Consider the following 21,448-nt stretch of genomic DNA (forward strand, 5'->3'; position numbering starts at 1 on the left):
AAAAAAATTACATCAGGTGTTAGTGTGACTGCTATCCTTAATGTCCCACATCAGAAAGAAAACTATAGGTTGGGTTAGTTTTTTATCCTATGGGTTTAGTACCAAAAGTAGGCTTAGCGATGGGTATCGTGGGATTGATTCTATGGCCAAGGCCTAAAATATGGGACTAACACGGTGTATTCCCCCTTGTTGCAAATGGTTTTTTAACAGCCATCCAATTTTTTATCCCTCTCCATTAGATGTAATGAAAAATCTTTAACAATAACTTTCAGCGCGTTGTTCAGCCCCTTTTTGAAATAGGATAACTTTTGTACTAGACCTTGTAGAGATATTAAGGTAGGCTTATATAAGGTGGGGGAGGTTGGACTTGTAGGAGAATATCTTTCTCGAGACGAGTATATATGATGAGATTTGTGGGAGAGCAGCATGCAGGATTCAGTACATTTTGGGTTGTCTAGCACGTCTATTGTTAGATGCCAAACGTTATAACGTGGATGGTTCTCTAGACTAAATTCAATTATAGAACATCTTTTGAAGTACGCCTAGTATTTTTTTCTGTTCCGGAGCTATAATTTTTGGGATATAGAACGCGACTTAAATCAGAAGTATATAATCGTACGCTTTGATAGAAGTGCTGCCCGAATCTAGGCCTTTGTAGCCACGGTCTTGCCAACTTCATGAAGTATGCCATGTTGAAGCAAGAACCCATATAACTTCTGAGAACAATCAAAATATGTTTTTTTTCTCCTCTATTTATGGTTCCCTCACAACAGTAGAAAAAACTGGGTTTTATAGGAAGCCGTGCTTAAAATTATTTACTATTTACATATGTATATTCTAGGCCAAACCTTCTTGTGGTCACGTAGAACACGTCACTTGGCTATATTCAGTTGATGAAATAAACCCCGTTTTTAGATGTAACCCCCATTAAGCCTTGGCTGCCTTTTGAGAGTTAAGCCTTGGCTGCCTTTTGAGAGTTAAGCCTTGGTCAGAGCATAAACTTCCTTCTTAACAGTAGAAAGAGAATAAAATAATTGGTCCTGTTTTACGCATCGGACGTGGATAGAGAAAAGAACTCGCTCCACGCACGCTGACGTGAACGGAACGAAATGTTCGGATTCTATAGGCGAATCCCGTTTATTTATAACCTTTTGACCTTTGAAGGCGCGCGCTGGGGCCCTCGTTTTCCGGTTGGGAAGGTCAGTTTTGTGGCAACACGTAAAGTCCATTAGAGAGTTGGTTTCCGTTCCTAACCAATATTTTCACAGTGACCCTTTCTTCTTCAATTCCCCCTTAAACGTTTCTGCCCCCTAAAACACCCCTCCTTATAAGATATTTTGGGGGAAATTGTTACCGAATGTGGGCCAAAAATAATGTAACTCATAGACGTTATAAATATTTTTCTAAAAATAATTTTTATTTATGCGAAATTTACGTTAGCCCCTGGATGATAGCTTTGCCTTGAGCATTGGTGTATTGCGTGGTTAAACAGTTCTACAGGGGCCCATTGAAAATAGCTTAGGTTCAAAACCCCTGTAAGTCGTCTTTCCATAATTTTTACTAAAACCTTTTTAGTGTTAATTCCTTAAATTTAAAATTAAAAACTTAAATATTTAAGTAAAGAAATTCTTTTAAACTCCCTTCAAGTGAGACACCAAATACTCTAAATAAAATTTTAATGTATTTCAAATGTTTCCTAAAAATTATTATCACTCCCTTTTGAAGTAGATAAAAAAAGCGAGTTTTAATTTAAGCTAAAAAATCTCTCCTCTCCGCACTTTTACCTTTTTGATTTTAAGGTTTTAGAGTAATTTGGTCTTTCTATCGCTCGGATGAAATAGGGAATATAAGTATAGTTTTTAGAAGAGGGGAAGATTTTTTCCCGCCTTACCTTTACCCCCTCGAGAGAAATAGCTTGAATAATTCTTTTTTCACTTCTACAAACTTGGAAAAGGGCACGAAAAAAGTGCGGGGTTTAGTGCTAGTGGGAAAGAGACGAAGGAATATAAAAAAAATCGCGAGTCTCTAGACGCTTTAAAATAAATTGAAATGCCGCAAATATTTTAAATTGAAATCTTCGACTTTTCCCTTCGCAATTTGAATATATATTTTTCTTTTTCTTTTTCCCCTACACATACGTTTGTCTAAAAGTTAAATTTGGCGGGAACTTAATGCGTAATGTATGGGAAAGAGTTTGAATTTAGTCCTGGGTTTTTTGTTTCATGTTGGAACATTAGGAGACATTTTGTATTAAATTTCTGAAACGTTAAGCGTATTTAGTGGGCTGTGAAATTAAAACTGAGTTTTTATCAACTGTAATTTACTGTCTATGTTACAGATTCAAAACTTGTGGTCAATTTTATTGGTGGTGATTAATGTAAATTTAAATTTTTACGTGTTTAAGCCTAAAATTTACTGACACTCTATGCATATTTATGAATATTTCTGTAGTCATTGATATAGTTGTATTAATTACTAAAACGAACTCCCATCTCTGATTAACAAAAATTGTCACGTAGAAATATCGCTTTCAATATTTGAGTTATAAATTTATGCAGTATTTTTTGGACAAATTAATCCATTCGTGGATTTGATTAGGCTTAGATAGGATCTAACCTCTTGCAAATGGATTCCTAAACTAGCCTTTCTTCTATTGGCCGATGAATTTGCCCCTGTCAAAAGAAAATAGAAACACTAGCCTAAAATCAATTGCACAAGCTGTAGAAACAGAATGGGAGAGAGAAGGAGAAAAAAACTCAAGCTAGCCACAAAGTTAGGAGCTAACAGAGGAAGGAAAGAAAGAAGGCCTGGAAAAAAGTTCTCCGGTAATTCTCGAGATTCTCGTTTAGCCTGGGTGTCAAAAGCTGGCACGCGAAGGGACTATTAACCGGGGAAGGGGGGGGGCGTGAAAGTGGGCGGTTGCCCACTGAATTGGTCCAAGCTATGGCAACACTTTCTCTTGTGGTGCTAATACTAAGCCTTTGCTATACTTTTCCTCTTTAAGGTGCACCACTTTTTTTCTGTTCTCTTGAATTGAAACATTTCCTTTAACTTAACCCAATACATTCAAGGGTATAAAGTGGTGATTTTCAAAGCACCCCTTTACCGAATTTAGCATCTTCCCCGTATATTCCTTTATTACAACAAACACGTCGAACTTGAGCATTCTTTTTCGTTTTCCACTCGCTCTGATTAAAGGAATTGAAAGCGTGTTGCTTAATAAAGCTTGAAACGCAAAATGTGCTTTGGTTCCACGTATCTCCGCCCACCTTAGCCGCCGCATTCTTTTGGATTAGGTACACCGTTCATGGTGGGCAAAAAAAAAATTGATATGCAAATATATATGAGATTGGGGGGGACGTGGGATTGAAATAGTATTTTAATTTAACTTGGAATAGATTTAGTAAATGGGATTAGGTTTATTAGTTTATTGTAGTAAGGGGGCTTGATTTCGGATCTACGTAGGTGTTACTAAGGCCTAATATTTGAAATTCTCTAGGAGTGAATGGAAAGGTCTGAGATATAATCTTTCTAAATTTTTTGGTGTTTAACAGCATACAAAATAATAACTATTTAAAATTGGAACAATATGTCTATTATATATACGGTTTAAAAGGAGATACTAGAAACTAAGTTTGCTTCCTGAAAACTACGCATTAGAACACGCTATGAAGTACACAAGATGCTTTACCACATCTCCTTTAATGTATTTCCATTTTCAAATATTTATTTAACAGAAAGATAAAAGATATATTGGCCTTTCCTTTAAGAGATATTAGAGGTCCGAATCTGGACTTTACTCTTATGGGAAGAATATATGCTTTTTAAATCCCATTGGACCATAGTATCCTATATACCATTAATACAACGTATTTATATATAAAGTACATCGAAAATCGCCTACTTTAACATAAAGTGAGGGTCTGGTACCGTATAGCTTTGGTATCTGACCAAATTTAAAGTAAATAGAATCTACAAGTTGATGGACGTTACTTTAATACCTTATTTGACGTGTACAATACCGTTGGCCAATATAGCGAGCAATATAGACCAAACTATACCACGGAATTTAAAGTTTTATTGCTTAAGGGGATAGTAGAGGGGGGTTATTTTCTCCTGGGGATTAAGCCTCCCGCGTCCGCCATTTCCTATTGCGGAGAAATGGTCTTTTTTTCTTCTTCTTCTTAGTTCCATCCTATTTCCCTTCTCCTCTTCCCCTTCCCATTGCTCGAAAATCCACCTAGTTTTATTTATTTCGTAGAAACGGGGATTTTTAAGTTGATTCGGTTTTGGTGCGCCACGTTACATCTACCGTACTGTATCTCGTTTATTTTTCTTTTATTTTACTCCCAATGTTAGTAGAAGGAGAGTGGGAATAGAGTTACTCTGTTGGTTGGTGTATCAAGAAAGATTTACGAGTCTGTTGAATGTAATATGAGATTGTGGGAGATTTAAAATGTATCTTTGTTATACTTTGAGTTTCGAAGGAGGATGGGGGATGGGGATGTTATACGGGATGAGTTCCATGTGATGGCCCCAGGCCTCGCTTTCAAATGGTTCAAACTTCAATTTATAGACTTTGGGTGTGTGTGTGTGTGGTTAAGTTGACAGTTGGTATGAAATGTCATTTTATTTTTTCAAATTGGTTGTCGTTTCTATATTGCCCGTAATACCTCAGACTCAGTTGGTCATTGTCGTCCGCGTATTTGATCTTGTCTTCCATTTCTCTTTTGCTTTTGTATACCTGTTAGCATAGGTATGTTCCATAAGTTTGTCACTGGTTACAAACTGGAGCTTGTCATGAAGTGACGTAGGTCATAGATTCGAGGTAAAGCAACACCACTGTCAAAAACCAAGTACGGACTAATAGGAAGTCTCTAGCATTACGAAGTACTTATTGAACATCTTATAAACTTATGCTGTTAGTCAAGGGCTACAAAAACTAAAATCGCAATTACAGTTAGCCTGAAGGTGAATTTCATCTCCTTTCTTCGAGAGACATTACTTTCTCTCCAAAACAAAACCCTAGAAAAAACTTACTAACACTGGGGAAATAGTCTAGCCGAGGCTTAGTTAAGGATGGTGCCATGGATTCGAAACAAAGTCAAATGAAACGCCTCAGGAAATAAAAAAACACACTCAGGGTAGTAGCATAGTGCGTTGGGGTCTACAGGGGCCAAACCCCGGAAGAGTTCAAATGAAAGAAAGGCTAGGGAAGATACACCGTGCAACGGCGGAAGAGAGTTGCTCCCTGGATTAAAAGACTAGAGTATAGAGAAGGGCTTAGTTTTCCCGTCTCTTAAATCCCTTTGATCTGCATTTATCTCGATGTCAACCTAATGATCCCTGCATCTGACAAGTTAGGGAAGGAACTAGCTCTTAATTGGTGCGACTCCATGACTTCTATCCGTTTCTCTTCTTCCCCATTCAGCCGATACTCTTATTAAAAGAAAGGTTCTTTCCCCATTAAACGTCTGCTGGAGTCGGTTCTGTTCTGTATTGTCTGGTACCTTTAAAAAAAAGGCCTAGCAAAAAGTAAATAAAGAAGTGTATGTGTCCAGTTTCTCTACCGAATGTTCTAAATGCATTTTTAACATCTAAATTTAAAAAAGTTTGAAACCTTACTTCGCATTTGATGTTCAACAGATACCCATCTAGAAAATCACCAGGGTTAAAAAAACATAAATTGCAATTGGAAAATTATCATATTTTACAATCTTTTAGTCTCTGATCCTGGAGAGAGATGATGATATATGAAGTAACGAGTCGTATCTAATTCAAAAATCTCCTATGTATATATCTGGATTATATCCTTATATTCATCCTCAATTCCTTGCCTTCAACGCTTACATGCCTATCTCTCTCTCCGGAACTATAGCTCGCTCTGAGGGGAAAAGGGGGGAAAAAGGTCTATTCGTAGAGAATTTGGTCTATTTCTCCCACCCCCTTACTACACTTGATGTGGGAAGAGATAGGGTATAAGGCGTGTATTCCATCCAATGGCAGTAGAAATGTACCGGATGAAGGATGGAGGGATTTGCCAGGGATTTAGACCGTTGACAAGTTTTGCCCCCTCTTTGGAGTCACGAGTTCTTGGGTGGGTTGAGAGTAGACTACTTTAGAGCTCGTATCCTTTTTGCAACACGCACCTTTTAGAAGTATACTGTACATACCAGTTGCAAAATATCGTATTTATTTCAAATATAGTTAAGGGATTTAGGTGGAAAGAAAAAAATCAAATGGAAGAGAAATTTTATGCGCTTTCCCGGCAAGGAAAATTTTGATCGCTTATTTAGAAAAGTAGCCAATTAAAAAGCTATACTTTAAAGGTAGGGTTCAAACCCCTGAGGGGAAAACTGGGAAACATCAGTATTCGTTAAGGGTTAATTATCCTATATCCTCCCGCTACCGTATACATATATGAACGGTTGTCTAACTTGATATAGTCGGCTTAGGTTAGGATAAAGACGTACATGTATAACCTCCATACTCAATTACTTTTTGAAATAAAATACGCTGATGGTTTACGACGATATATTTACAAAACTTTGTCTATCTGCACTTTTAGAAACGTTGACGTACTTTGACTAACAAATTTGCATGCTTTATTTGATATTTTCAGAATAATTTATCATTCGGCCAAACAGAATCTTATATTAAACTGGAACAACTTGGGGAAGGTTCCTACGCTACGGTCTACAAAGGTTTCAGCAAGTAAGTAATTTAATTTTAAAGTTTTCTGTAACAAAAATTAACAGCGTTATAACACGCTATATTCAAATTCTTCTTTAAAATACATAATAATTATTCTTAGTTCATAAAAATGATTTTTAGAAGTTGTTTTAAACAAAACGCGATAAATATATTAATCATTTTTGGACGATATTTTCTTTCTTTTTTTTTCAGTTTAACGAACAAAGTAGTTGCCCTTAAAGAAATTCGCCTTCAGACTGAAGAGGGAACCCCTTTTACTGCCATCAGAGAAGGTATGATATACTTCTTTAATATTATCTTAGCGTTAGGCCTTTGGTTAGGCTTAGCGTGTAAGCGGAGATAAATGAGTAAAGATACAACGTCGCTTATCAGTCTGGGCTCGCGCGTTAAATATTAGCTTGTCAACCCATCCCCCTTATTTTTTCCGTAAGCCTAACTCCTTTTGTTAAAAAGCAAAAACGAAGAGGATGGTAGTGGGACCGAGTAAAATTAAGCGTTCTTTTATCTAATAAAGAAAACTTTTGATGAATCGCCCTTATTTAAATAAATGCCTTTTCGCTACTTCCTTGATTTAAATGTATTCCTAGTGGTTTCGTTAATTAAGTGGAAGTTGTAGGAATTGTTTATCAAAAGGCTGTGTTTAGGTTTATGCTGAATTAATTGAGTCTAAGCGAATATTGTTTGAGAGTAGTTGATTAATAAAGCGAAAGCTGGGCCTATGCATAAACGAACAAACGTTGTATAAGCTTTCCTGTATTACACTGCTGTAGGAGACGAACACCTTGTTTTGTTCGTGGTAGGATGGTTAGTAAAGGATTCTGGAAGAGCAGCGCGTGAATAGATTTTTCCACTAAAGCTTTTTCAAGTTAGGGTTGAAGGGAATCTGGGGTAAAAAGTAGCCAAGGCTTAGGGATAATTAAAAAGAAGGAAGATGCGTATAGAGAAGTTTAGTTGGGTTAGAAAATTGTGTGTGTAGATATATAGGAAAGGGTTGTCTGCTGGTAAACTGACTACGTGTTTGAAGACGTAATTATTCTATGCTGGGTTTCTTCTTTTTTTAATACTGATGTATTTTTTATTACCAGCTTCTTTGCTACGAGGCCTGAAACACTCAAACATTGTTACCTTACATGATATAATACATACACGAGAAACGCTGACGTTTGTTTTTGAATATGTGGTGAGTAGAGCGATCTTTTTGGATTTTTCTCTTTTTTCGAGTTTTCTAACTGGAATTTTGGGAGGATTTTGTACTATTAGAAGTTAATATTTCAAAGATACGGTTTAAGTTACAAGTTTCTAGAGAAATTTTGTTGAATGTTTTACTTATATAACTAATACTATTAAAAAAGTAGATGCGACACTGGGAATCTTTCTCTCCCCTTCTCAGCTGTGTAAGAATGGTATTTCGTGAAGTAGGCGGGTACTCAAAGTACCAATGCACTATAAAGATTTGTATCTTATTTCCCTTGCTAATATCTAGTAACGGTTTACGGTAAAACTGAGTAACAATCAAATACGTAATATAACCACGATTCGCTGTACCACAAATACATCTAATATAGTCCATTATTAGTGGTATAAATCTCTTATATTGACATCGCGACTGGAATTCCGAAGTATAATGCCAACTTTGTAATTCTACGCGCGCTTACGACCCGATCTAGGAAGTTGGACCCTTCATCCAAAAGGGTTGTATGGCCCTCTTTTTATACGGGTTCATTTTAGTTCCGTTGGCACTTTCACCTTGCACCATAATCTCTTTGAAAGCAAGCTTTCTGCACAGTTGATACTGCTGTCAAATGACATTGATGCTTACGGTTTTCATTCCAAGAATCCAGACCCTTCGTGGAATGAAAAAAGTATTTGATCGCATACGTGCACCCATAACCATCGTGCCCCAAGTTTTAGTTCACCCTTGAGTTTATTTCATTGCTTCATGAAAATGATTGTCGAATTTAGGCCCAGCTCTGAACAAAATGGTTCAATTTTCAAAATTTCTTCAGTTTATTTTTCTTTGGAGTATTGAATGAATTCATACCTAAAGAAGAACCGGACTGTTCCGTTTTATTTCCTTGTTTCCCCCATACTTGCTCCTTAATTGGTTTGAGGGTTTTTTGGGGGTCACAGGGGGTAAAATATGTATATGCACCCAATGGTCTTGTCTGGAGTATTTTTCTGATATAAAACAGGGTTTGTCCCTCTCCTTTCTCCTCGCCCTTGGCTTTAGCTTCAGGCTTAGCTTACTACCACTTTAGCAAAGCTTAGACAGAGACAATAGCCCCGTAAAGTTCCCCCGGGGGAGATCTTGCTGCTCGAGGTATCGCACGAGGGAAGGGAAAGAAAAAAATAACTTCGGACAAGCGTGCAACGGGCCTCTGTTTTTGTCATCTTGCTGCAAAAACATGGATGGTTTCCATCAGTTGATTGCTCAGACTCGTAACCTTAAGCCTCGTTTCTAGTCTATGCCATGCCAACGCTAGCTAGTCAATTTTTCGACGTAAACCAGGGTTACCAGAGTTCTTGTGGTTTTTGAATTTTTCTAAGATTCCTGAGATTCTAAGACTAAGAGACAGTGAAGTAAGGAGCTTTCGGTAGGCTTAAAATAGACATGGCTTAGCTATATATTTTCTCAAACTTTAGAATACAATCCCATACCATATCAAAGAGGAAGTCACTCGTAGATTGCCTATTTAGAAAGGCTCCAGGCCATATTGGAACTCTTATTTGTTCTTTATAAACCGGTCTCCTTTCCTCTAGTTTATTGAGTATGCAAATAACCTTTGTCTGCTTTTCTTATTTAAATTCGAAAAAGTAGGCTTAGCATGTTTGTTTTCTTAAAATTCTAGTTATAAAGGTGCATTATAAGAGTGTCTAGACCAACTTCATTGAACACGACAATTTCAGAATTTCGAAAGCGATAACTTGTCCAAAATTGAAATCTGTGAAATTCGAGTGTTTTTCCCTTGCATTGTTTTAGAATTTTTTGTCTACATACAAACGAAGTTTTATTGAATAAAATGCCCCTGTTGAATAATAAAAGTGCTTCATTGCCGCACACCGATGTTCAGTGAGAAACCAACATTAATAAACTCGGGTATTACCTGAGTTCTCGCGGATTCAGAAGAATTTTATAGATATATTCTATACCTTCTACCTAAAGGGGTAATTTTTTATACTTTATTAGCGAATCAACCACGTTACTAGGGGCTATAAAAACCGCCATTTTAAAAGAAATTTACTAAGTAGTAAAGTTTAAAAGAGCGAGCACCCTTATATAAGAAGTCGGGAGAACTCAATTCGATATTAAGGTCGTTAAAAGTTATTGTTTCTCCCTGATGTACAAGCATGAAAGAAAATTATATATTTCAATCCTCCCATGAATGATCAACTACTCTTAACAAAAATAAATAAAAATTAAGAAAAGTTCGTCACATGAAATAACTAGGGTCAAGATATTTCATTGTCCCTTGTTGTAGGGGTCAATCAATGTTTGGGAGTCCATAGACCCCATGTTCATTGACACTTTAAACCCAGTGTGACCCAAAGAATACATAAGTACACCGTTTAATTTATGAGAAACTTATCAGAAACTCTAATTATAGTTCAATATTAATGGTAGAATAAAATCTATTCTTTCTGTGGTAAGGTTTTTTTACACCGGTACTCTCAGACGATGAAAAAGTAAAAGATAGGCTTAGCGAAAATAGTTTCTTTTAAACCCGCTAAAGGTCGTAAGACCTTCTTACCCTTAAGGGGCACCAATACACCTCTGAGCATTTTTATGGCAATTTTTACGCCCAGCTTTTCTATCCATACATATGTATATCCAGTTCACGATATAGAGATGTAGTTTTGGATAGAATCTCTCCTATCATTGTAAATTTGATCGTGTAGGCCTGGTTAATGAAAGGAAACCTGAATGGTGAGCTTTATGGATCACATAGTCCTTACCCGAAGGTTAGGTTTGTTTCCATTCAATTGGTTTGTTAGTATTTTCATATGTGTTGGGTTTCTAACAATTGGTAGGGAGGAAAAATCAGGAGTGAATATATTTTGTCTGGATTTTTCCTCTTCTTGAATTCTGCTTTTTACTATTGATAAATATAAGAAAGCATCAAATTTAGTGTCAGTTATATTTCTTTAAAGATTTTTTTGCGATTTGGATGAGTTTTACGAAAAATTTGAAGGCAATATCATGATATGTAAACACCTTCCTAAAATAACAAACAAACTTGGATTACCCTTGTGTTTGGCTCTGAGTAGCTATTTCCACAATATACGGGGTGATTCTGATAAGTCTGATTAAAATTAAGACAATGATTTCTAATTTAATTAAGGGGGTATCCCTTAAACACTCCATCAAATTATAATTCTCGAAAACAGTAGCCCGGACTGCAAAATGGAGATAGAAGTTACATTTCCGACTCAAAATCGTGCACCCAAAGAACATCCCCCTTAATTTATGCTTTCCAGACTTATCAAAAGCACCCTGTATACATACACCTTTTCAAATTTTCATGCTATTACCTACGGGAGAATAGACTAGCAAAACCAATCTATAGCTGCTTCGGGGTAGGGTAAAAAACATAATCAAATATTTATTTCGATACTAAACCGTGTAGCTTCCAACAGCTAGCATGTTTTTAGGTACGTCTTGAATCGTATAAGTTGAACTAGACGTTTTCTGCTGTTTCTATATGTCTACCTACATGAATGTTGTATCTTAGATCTAGTTCTTGTAACCCTCTTTCTTTTTATAACCTTTCCTTCAACTCTTGGGGAATTTAAGGCAGAATTCGTTAGATGTTAGGTCATAAGTTTCTATTTTTTTTTCTCGAGGATTTTTAGTGCAAGAGGTCGGATATTTGTAACAAATTGAAGAATTTGAAAAATGCGAAGTATATTTTATTGTTACATAATTTCAAAAAATATTTATCAGAAAGCTTATTTTACGTACCGAAATGTTAATATGAAATTTAAAATTATGATAACTATCCATTTACAAAAAATATGTTTATCCTAGCTCTGGTTTTCTGAAGTTAAGTTTTTTTTCTATAAAGTCTAGTACCTGTACTTGATTCGGCTTGCAACTTTCCCAGGCTCCCAGTGTTGGGAAATTTATATTTGAGGCGTGTTTCTCGTTCCCACGTAATGCTTATTCTTGGAAGAAACTTTTAACTACATTTTATTTCCCACAAAAGTTTTTTTTCCTCCATGCACTCGGTTCATTTTATTTATATCGAAAAACTGTAGACTAAAAATACGGGCTTCTTATTTTAGGATTTATAAACTATACTTCTTGAGAGACTTGAAAAAACGAAGAATTTCCTAGAGAAAGCGTTTTTATAATTATATTATTAATTGTTACTAAATAATAAAGTCTAATAGACTTGAAAACAAGGTAAAACGTTAATCAAATGTTGTGAACCTCAATTCTTGCTTGGTCAAATATTAAGATGGATGAAATTGAAAATAATGAAGGGTATCTAAAGGTCAATAAGTGTTTCCTTTATCCCCTGAAGATAACCGAATATAAAGGGGGTGTTCTCTCCCGGTGGCACTTTAATCGCTTTGTAAGTTGATTTGGGGGTCCGATACCACTCGTGTCCATCCTTTTACCAGGGGCATAAAATATACAGACGTGTACGTAGCTGGCCTTCCCCGAAGATTGCGCGTGATCTTTAGGGACCTGCCTACGTACCATACAATCCATTTCATTCACGTGCAGGATAATTCCTGCCTTTCCCAATATAACCACTTTTGATATTGACAAACGATGGGAAAGTATCTTGGAGATGGTTCGTACCGTAAGTCGAAATGGTCCATGAGATCTCGTACAATTCTCTCGTGGGGATGGGGTTGTACGGATATTCGCGGACTATGGATTACCGATTTCAGACTTGAAGTATATAAGTTGTCTTTTAGGGTGAGGGAGCTGGTTTAGTTTTGCGGTTTCCCAGAGAGGAAAACTTATGGGAACCGCCTAGAGAAATTCAAAGTAAATAAATTAAACTTAGTCTGAGAGTTTTACTACCTACCTTTGTGTCGGTACGATTGAACGGACGATCTTCCGAATGGAAGTTGATGAACTTGTAGACTATTGGTTAAAGTATGTGGGAATTAAGGAGGCTGGACATACGTAATTCGATTGATTTAGGGTCAGTTCGCTGGCCTAAAGGCACTGTGGTCAAAGGGGTTGAGTAGAGATCTATAAGACTGTTAATGTATTGTGTCATCTTCCACTGCATTACTTCTATACCAGTAGATAAGTTGCGGCAAAAATATTGATCGATTTTGTTATGAAATTTTTTAAAATGCTTATTATTTTAAGTTTGTTATTAAATGTTCATTTAATATTATAAGATACAATTACCATTTTTATTACAATTAAAAATTAATTATGTTATCTATGAATTAAATCGATAACTTTTCGTCAATATATTGATTACCTCCTACACGAATTGATGTCTTCTATGAAAAAGCGATGATAATTAAAACAACAAAATTATTTATTTTCATTATTAAATTTTTCTTACATAGCATACGGACCTGAGTCAGTACCTGGAAAGACATCCGGGCGGTCTTCACCCAAAGAATGTCAAGTTGTTTCTCTTCCAATTACTAAGAGGTCTTGCCTTTTGCCACGAACGACGAGTGCTTCATCGGTAAATACACTTAAATGAATCTTAACCCAACGTGTTCCTAATGTTTTATTGTACTTTCTATTTTAGTGATCTCAAACCTCAGAATCTTTTGATCAGCGAGTTGGGAGAGTTGAAACTTGCCGATTTTGGTCTTGCCAGGGCGAAATCTGTTCCTAGTAGGACTTATTCTCACGAAGTGGTGACGTTGTGGTACCGACCACCCGATGTCTTGCTAGGATCCACGGATTATTCAACGTCATTAGATATGTGGTATGTTCCACCATGTACCCTTAATGTTATCCGTAAGATTAAAACATACTTTTCAATACTTAATTTCAGGGGAGTTGGTTGCATTTTTGTCGAAATGGTCACAGGAGCAGCTGCCTTTCCTGGCGTGAAAGATACGACGGACCAACTTGACAAAATTTGGAGGGTACGTCATTGCTTTAAACGTTACGATTAAGTCTAACTTTTTTTCTTGGTAATGTAGGTCCTGGGTACACCGACAGAAAATACTTGGAATGGCGTTTCCAAGTTTCCCAATTACCGACCTGACAAGTTCTTTCACCACAAGCCTCAAGTAATCTCAACAGTTTTTCCCAGACTTTCTGAAATTACCTATGGAGAAAACCTAGCCACAAGTTTTTTACAAGTAAGATCAAATTTTTCTCCTATTCGGTACTGTTAACATAAATTATATGACGCATTTTGCAATATTTTCAACAGCTTCAGCCCAATAGGCGTATATCCGCCCAAGTCGCGATTCACCATCAGTTTTTCGCAGACCTTCCACCAAAAATATACGACCTGCCAGATCGTAAGTTGAATAATATTTAAGTATTAACAAATTAATACAGCTAATTGAACTTTTATCATAAACAGAAGCATCCATTTTCAATGTGCCTACATGCAAATTAAGTCCAGAAACCCACAATTACCCTATGTCTGTGATCAAAGCCGCTGCCAAATTAAGACGCTAACCTTCAAATGACCTTAAAACGCGAAATTGTTTTGAAGTAAAAAAAAAAAGCGCGAAACAAACACAAAAGCTGATAATAGAACTTTTGATGGTTAAGTTGTATTTTGTCGTTTAGTTAAATCCACGGACGTTTACTGTGATATTAGACGTGTTAAGGTTGTTTTTAAATTTAAATTTTTATTGCGTATATATTTATTATTAAATGTATTGACAACGACATAGTTTATTTTGAATCAAGGTAATTACGTGATTGAAAAGGTCTGTGTGAAAACATCAAAACCTGAGAACAAATGAATATTGGAAGAAAAATACCCTAAATAACGAAACTGCGGATCAACGTTCTCAGGTCTTCTATGGGTTCCGGGTTCGCGTCTATTGTTTTCAGCAATCGTTTAATTTATGATTTAATAGATCCTTTCAATCAATTAATTTTCTCCAGTTCAAAAATACCGGTTATAGATATAATAAGTGATTAATTGATTAACTTTAATTAATGAACATTAATGAAAACTAATTTAAAAAAAATTAAATCTTTTTATCAGCTAAAAATTCAAGTTCATAAATAAATATACACCGAAAAAGTAAGTTCAATAAACGAATTTGAAATTTTACAGAAATCCCAGAGTGTGGCTGGAATGCGAGTAAGCAAATGAAAGACTTTGCATTAAAAATAAATGAATTAAATTGAAACGTAATAAATAAATAAATAAATAAACAACCCACAAACGGTGCGTTTTTAAAAAATATAAAATGTCAATCTTAAGTGATCCTCCATCTGATATAACGACCTATAATCGCGAACTATAATTAAAATGGAATAACGAGATTAAGGAATTAAAATTATTCCTAAAACTATTTATTCTATGTAAAACTTGTAAATAAGGGTCTTAAATATAGAAACATTTTGGGAGAACTTTATGTACGTTAAGTTGGTTAATATTAGAGTTAATTTTTATTACGGTAATTAATTATGATAAGACAGTTTTCATTAAGATGGTGCTTTTTCGTAGATTTTTATGTCTTCTACCTCATGGTTCATAGACATAGAGAAATAAGTTGAACTGGTAAAGTTTAAGTTGGTAATATACGACAATTTTATATTAAAAAAATCGCTTTTAATTGAAAAATTTTGTACTTTTACTCGCAGTTATTTTATACTTTACCTTTGGTTATTGGTAATTAATAGAGAAAATGAGGTTTGTCTTCCTTTCATTACGTAATGTTCAAGAAGAGTTAATTGGATGAAAGTTTTGATTCTTTAATAGTCTATGTCTGTGATTAATTTTTAATATTTTACTATCCTATCTTTGGTTCCTCAATTTTTTTAAAATGGTACAATTTAAATGTGTATGTTTTTTTTTTTATAAAAAAAATCATAATCGAATGAATATCTTAGTCAAATTGATATTTGTGGGCAAAGAAAAAAGAAACCTTTGGCGAGAAACATTTTAATTACAGTTTTTAAAGCACGCAATATTGTGGTTTTTCTAAATATAAATTTAATTAATATAATTTGAAGTAATTAATCTTAATATTTATAAGAGATTCGCGAATAAATGAACCACTGAAATGTCCACTTAATCCATTACCCCCATAAAACCCAGGTGCCACATTTTTATAGTGTAATTAAAGAAACGATGGAATTTACATTAAATTTTTACCCTTCAAAGGAAATCAAATTATGATGAATAAAGTGCACTATAATACTGAAAGAAACTGGTACAAATTTTCAAATAATGGACTTAAATGCAAGTCCTAGAAGTATAAAATTAGAGTGTTTCAAATATTCAGGAAGCTTCGATTCCTTTCTCAACAAATCTGAATTTTCAATTTTTGGAAAAACGTAGACGCCCATTTGTAAATCATTTCAGAAGCTGGTCATAGATTGATTGACGGTAAGTATTTCCAAAGGTAAGGCAGTAAATCATAACTTTACCATAAGTTCATAAGGAATGTTCCATAAGTTTGCCACTGGTTACTGAGAGCTTGTCATGAAGTGACGTAAGTCATAGATTATCGTAAAGCGACGCCTGGTGCATGAGGCGCTGTCAAAGGAATAGTACAGACTAAATGGGAAGATGAACTGCAAAATTGAGTGTAGTCAATTCTCATGTCGTTCTCAAACTAGCTCTCAGTATGCCTCTAGCATTACGAAGTATATGTAATGTCATACTTATTACGAATAACTCAAGTACGTCATTTGTGAACGGCGCGATACTTAAACCAAAATAAACCTCTCCTAGTCGAGACGCAATAAAGAGGTTTTTCTTAAATGATTAAATAAATATAACTGATATTAATTATTTTAATCGTCATTAATTCACCTTAATTTAGTTAAATCGTTTTAAGAAACTTTATTCCTAAAGTCATTTTAAACATACCTATAGTTGACGTTTGAATTCAAGCGTATGACTCTTAACCATTTTTGGAAATTTAGTGATAAAGCGATTGATTCACAATGAATATTTGTTGGAAGCCCTGCCATTGGGAGACTAGACGTAACCCAAGCCGATCGTGGTGTACTTCTCAATCCTAACAATGGAAAAATGTCTTTCTGAGAGCACGTTTACACCGATTTTCCAACTGCGAACGCGGTGACAGACACACACTCTCACACAGAGACGTCATCGACACTCGGAGGGGTAAAAGAAACTACATAACACTTAAGATGGACAACATAGCGTTTATCAAGCTGCCCGAATTGCGATTGTCAACGGAAAGAACGTTTTCTATGGGTCATTAAAGTGTAGTTAAACTAATAAACTTAAGACTGTGTAGTTTATAAAGTAGCTGAATATAATATGGGAGGAAAGCTGTATCCTGTTAAACCATGAAAACAAAATGTTAGCGTTTTTGAAAGAACCGATACTTTATTAAATAAGTATATATACGATATGTTCGATAAGTATGACACTACTTATACTTCATAATGCTAGAGACTTACTGGCTTTATTCAATGAAAATATTACAAACTGTCAAAGTTGTAATGAATGATAACATATTTTTGAAAAGTATTTCAATTTTAATTTTTAATAAAATGGAATGTAACAAATGGAATATATTTCGAAATAAAAACTTGCATCAATAGTTTTAAGTCTGTGTGATAAAATCATTTGTATTTATAAGCTTACTAATTATTGTCAGTGGCTGTGGTTTAGAAACGGGGGTCACATACAAATACATCATAATATCTGAATTAGGCTCACTATATTAGAATTATTTAAAAAGATTTCTAAAAGAATAGAGTAGCAATATAGTAACGCAAAACTAACATGAACTTTATTAATGAAATACAGAACTAATGGGCCCAATACGTTACAAGTTACCGATTCACTGACATATGTTGAAGCACGAAATATCTACTTAATTCATAAGGTGGGCTATAGTCATTAAGCGAATAACAATAATCCACTCCGGGATTATGTACTTTAAAATTGTCGGGCGATGGTCACGTGACCTGTGACGTCACAATTACGTAATGGTCACGTTTCCTGTGACGTCACAATTACGTAATGGTCACGTGACCTGTGACGTCACAATTACGAAATGGTCAAGTGATCTGTGACGTCACAATTACGTAATGGTCACGTTACCTGTGACGTCACAATTAGGTAATGGTCACGTGACCTGTGACACAATTACGTAATGGTCACGTGACCTGTGACACAATTACGTAATGGTCACGTGACCTGTGACACAGTTACGTAATGGTCACGTGACCTGTGACACAATTACGTAATGGTCACGTGACATGTGACACAACTACGTAATGGTTACGTGACCTGTGACGTCACAATTACGTAATGGTCATGTGTCATGTGACACAATTACGTAATGGTCACGTGACCTGTGACGTCACAATTACGTAATGGTCACGTGACCTGTGACACAATTACGTAATGGTCACGTGACCTGTGACGTCACAATTACGCAATGGTTACGTGACCTGTGACGTCACAATTACGTAATGGTCACGTGACCATCACGTGCGCCAAAAAATCCATCGAATTGAACTGAACTGAACTCATGGTTTTAATGAATATATAGGTTTATGTATATAACCTATGACGTCACCATTACGTAATTGTAATTTATTGTTTAATATATGTAGGCTTAACGTATAAGTATGTATGCAAATTGCTATTTAATTTATTTAGGCCTAGCACTGTTTGCTATTTTCGCGCCAGAGTCACGATGCATCTTTGTGCGCACTCCTTCGCTCGCAGCGCCACTAACGTTGGAACGTGAGAGTAGATCTTGCCAGACGATCTACAGAATACGGTTCTTTCTCTGATCGGCACCGTGGAGTCGAGATCGTTCCAGCTCCGCGCTTCCCAATCAGATGTTCGCCGATTTTTTCAGTCAATAAAAACGAAGAATCACTACTTTCGCTGACGTTCCGCCATTTCTCTCTCCGCCGTCAAGGAATCAGCTTCGAATCTAGAGCTCTTCGCCGCCATTGAATTCTCTTGTGGAAACAATTCACTGCGGAGCTCATTTTTTGCCTTGAAGTCGGCGAGGTCACTTCGGAAAACCTTTGTTGCTCATCTGATCGTAGTGGTGGCTTTCAAGGTCGATTCTTGATAGTTTTGCCATTTCTCTGCTCGATTTCCTCAAGTACGCATGCTGAATTCGAAGCTATTTAAGACTTGGCCATTGCTTCGCCACGTGCTGTAACAGTCCGTAAGCTTAAACTTTACAATAATCCGAACTCATCCAGCTTCCCTTAAATTATTTTATTTATTTCAAGTGTTTAAACTAGTTAGGTAGTGTTAAATGTTAGTGAATCTTATTTATTTATTGAAAATTATTGAAAACTAAGTACCTTAAATAAAATTTTACAACAAGATGTTGGACAAGGCTTAGCTAAGACAATCCCTAATTAATTAGATTTGGGGGTATTATTATTAAGCAATTAATCGGGGTACGCAATTAATTTAGAGATAATGTATCGGATTTTCGAAAATCAAGTCCCGCAGAAGTTATTTTATAAGCCTAATTAAGGCTTCTCTCATTTCTACTCGATTTTTATTTATTTTTGGAATAGTTTTAATTTCAAGTCAAGAAATAACAGGTTTTCCTAAAATTAGTCTTGGGCTATTGTTATTATTAAGCTATTAATCAGGGTACGTAATTAATTTAGAGATGAGACGGATTTTCGAAAATATATTCCCGCAGAGATAACTTTATAACACGAGATTGTCCTAAGCCTAAGCTAAGCCTCGTCACATTTTTACTCGGTTTTTATTTAAAATAAATGGCAGAATTTCCTAATGTTTTATACAATTATGGGAGACAATTAGTTAGCCAGAGTCTTTATTTGATTCAGGGTCGCAATTAATTGGTCTCTCTCCATAAATTTGGTAGCCAGAGTCTTTCTTTCATTCTGGGTGAAAATTAGTTGGTTTCTCTCTATAAATTTGGTAGCCAGCTCTTTTTAATTAAGGACCTCTCTTTCTTAAATTATGTGAATCTACAAGATTATTATTTTGTTTGGCCCATAAATAAGCCTTATGTGTTATTAATGTTTTCATTTATAGCTGCTGCTGATATTCATGGACTTTCCTGTCGCTGGTCATTCCGAGACTTATCATTCCAGATGACATCCGTTATTGGATTTACGCTACCCGATGTCTTCAAGTTGGGCTGGACTATCCATCTCTCTCAGCGGTGACTTCAAAAATACGGACAAACGAAGCTAGAAGACTGGAAAGATTACAAGCAATTTACATCTTTTTTCTTTGAAAATTTAATTTGTAATTACTACAATTCATTATTTTCCGCGTTCAAACTTTAATTTACCAAACACTTTAATTATTTTTCTTGTTTGAAAATTATGTATACTCTTGGTTCTTTTTTTCTTATTGAATAAATTTTGCCTTAAACCTGGTTATTTGTTTTCTTTTAATTGTTTCGATGTGGGGGATGGTTTCAATTTTTTAGGGTCTGGACTTAGAATGGTTTTTTTGACCCCTCCCCAGCTTCTTTTTTAAACATTTTAAGCTTATTATGGGCCTATTTCTGCTTTTTTTTTAATTTTTAGGCCTACTTCTGCTTTGTTTTTAGTTATTTATAACAAACATTCAAGGGAAAAAGCCTAAAAAAAGCCGAAAAAGGGTCCTAAAAACCCCCCCCCTAAGTCCAGACATTAAAAAATTGAAACCACCCCCAATATCGAAACAAATCAAAGAAAACAAAGAACGTGACCCAAGAAAAAAATTATTTATTGAGATAAAAACAATTGAGGTGTATACAAAAATTTTCCGTAAAAAATAATTTAAAGAGTTCCGTAAATTAAAGTTATACCGCGTAAATTAAATTATGTAGGTGCAAATAAAATTGTATATAACAAAATTGAATCAGCTACTTAAAAGTCTTGACGTTATTTGACTAGATATAAAGCCTCGTGCATCGCCAAGTCCAAGAAAGCCTCGTGCATCGCCAAGTCCAAGAAAGCCTCGTGCATCGCCAAGTCCAAGAAAGCCTCGTGCATCGCCAAGTCCAAGAAAGCCTCGTGCATCGCCAAGTCCAAGAAAGCCTCGTGCATCGCCAAGTCCAAGAAAGCCTCGTGCATCGCCAAGTCCAAGAAAGCCTCGTGCATCGCCAAGTCCAAGAAAGCCTCGTGCATCGCCAAGTCCAAGAAAGATATGTCTGGAATGAGCGTCTCTAACAGCGAATGAACTCCCCAACTCTACCGAACGTTGAAATCAGATACTAGGAAGCGTCTCCGACTGATCAGCATTCAGCAGCAGAAAATCATTCGCGTCTGAAAAGGAAAATATATTAATATCAAATATTAATCCATTGCTTCCTTAGAATTGAATAACTTTAAGCCTGACAAAATAATAATTTACCTAATACTAAGAAAATATAGTTTAAGAATCTAAGCTAAATTTCATAAGCCGTGTTCAAGTTAACCTTAACCCCGTGGTGGTGGCTTACATAATTTTATTTTAAAACTTTTCTTAAATAGACTGAATTTGCGATAAATAATAATAATTAACAAACAATTAATTCTGCCCAATTTATTAAAACTATTCAAATTAATTAAGGCTTACTCTTGCAGCGCATCAAGAAGCGAGTTCATTTCAACATGGCCTCGCTAAAC

At 35.5% G+C, this 21,448-nt stretch overlaps 1 protein-coding gene and 1 long non-coding RNA gene across 7 annotated transcripts in view; one reads left to right on the forward strand and one right to left on the reverse strand.

Moving 5' to 3' along the window:
* LOC149654156 (cyclin-dependent kinase 14-like) overlaps positions 1–16,019 on the forward strand; it is a 50,970-nt gene extending 34,951 nt beyond the window's left edge. For all 3 annotated transcript variants that reach the window (XM_089845549.1, XM_089845551.1, XM_089845550.1), the window contains 9 exons: positions 6,623–6,714; positions 6,907–6,986; positions 7,800–7,894; positions 13,258–13,382; positions 13,449–13,631; positions 13,701–13,794; positions 13,852–14,013; positions 14,088–14,178; positions 14,244–16,019. In XM_089845549.1, coding sequence (XP_089701675.1) covers positions 6,623–6,714; positions 6,907–6,986; positions 7,800–7,894; positions 13,258–13,382; positions 13,449–13,631; positions 13,701–13,794; positions 13,852–14,013; positions 14,088–14,178; positions 14,244–14,341 — 1,020 coding nt within the window. In that variant the 3' untranslated portion in view covers positions 14,342–16,019. The remainder of the gene's footprint in view (positions 1–6,622; positions 6,715–6,906; positions 6,987–7,799; positions 7,895–13,257; positions 13,383–13,448; positions 13,632–13,700; positions 13,795–13,851; positions 14,014–14,087; positions 14,179–14,243) is intronic.
* LOC149654158 (uncharacterized) lies at positions 13,036–17,299 on the reverse strand. Of its 4 annotated transcripts, none has more exons than XR_016370519.1 (6): positions 16,722–17,299; positions 16,277–16,607; positions 13,681–16,214; positions 13,437–13,593; positions 13,267–13,374; positions 13,036–13,188 (listed from the first exon to the last, which is right to left on the reverse strand). It is a non-coding gene; the product is annotated as an uncharacterized LOC149654158 (long non-coding RNA). The 4 variants fall into 4 exon arrangements; XR_016370518.1 differs by having other exon boundaries at positions 16,277–16,385; positions 16,722–17,298; XR_016370517.1 differs by having other exon boundaries at positions 13,460–13,593; positions 16,277–17,298.
* Positions 17,300–21,448: the final 4,149 nt, after the last annotated feature.

This window comes from Phalangium opilio, unplaced genomic scaffold (assembly GCF_054372755.1).
Source record: "Phalangium opilio isolate 3A_F unplaced genomic scaffold, DU_Popi_V2 ptg000079l_1, whole genome shotgun sequence".
NCBI classification, from domain to species: domain Eukaryota; kingdom Metazoa; phylum Arthropoda; class Arachnida; order Opiliones; family Phalangiidae; genus Phalangium; species Phalangium opilio.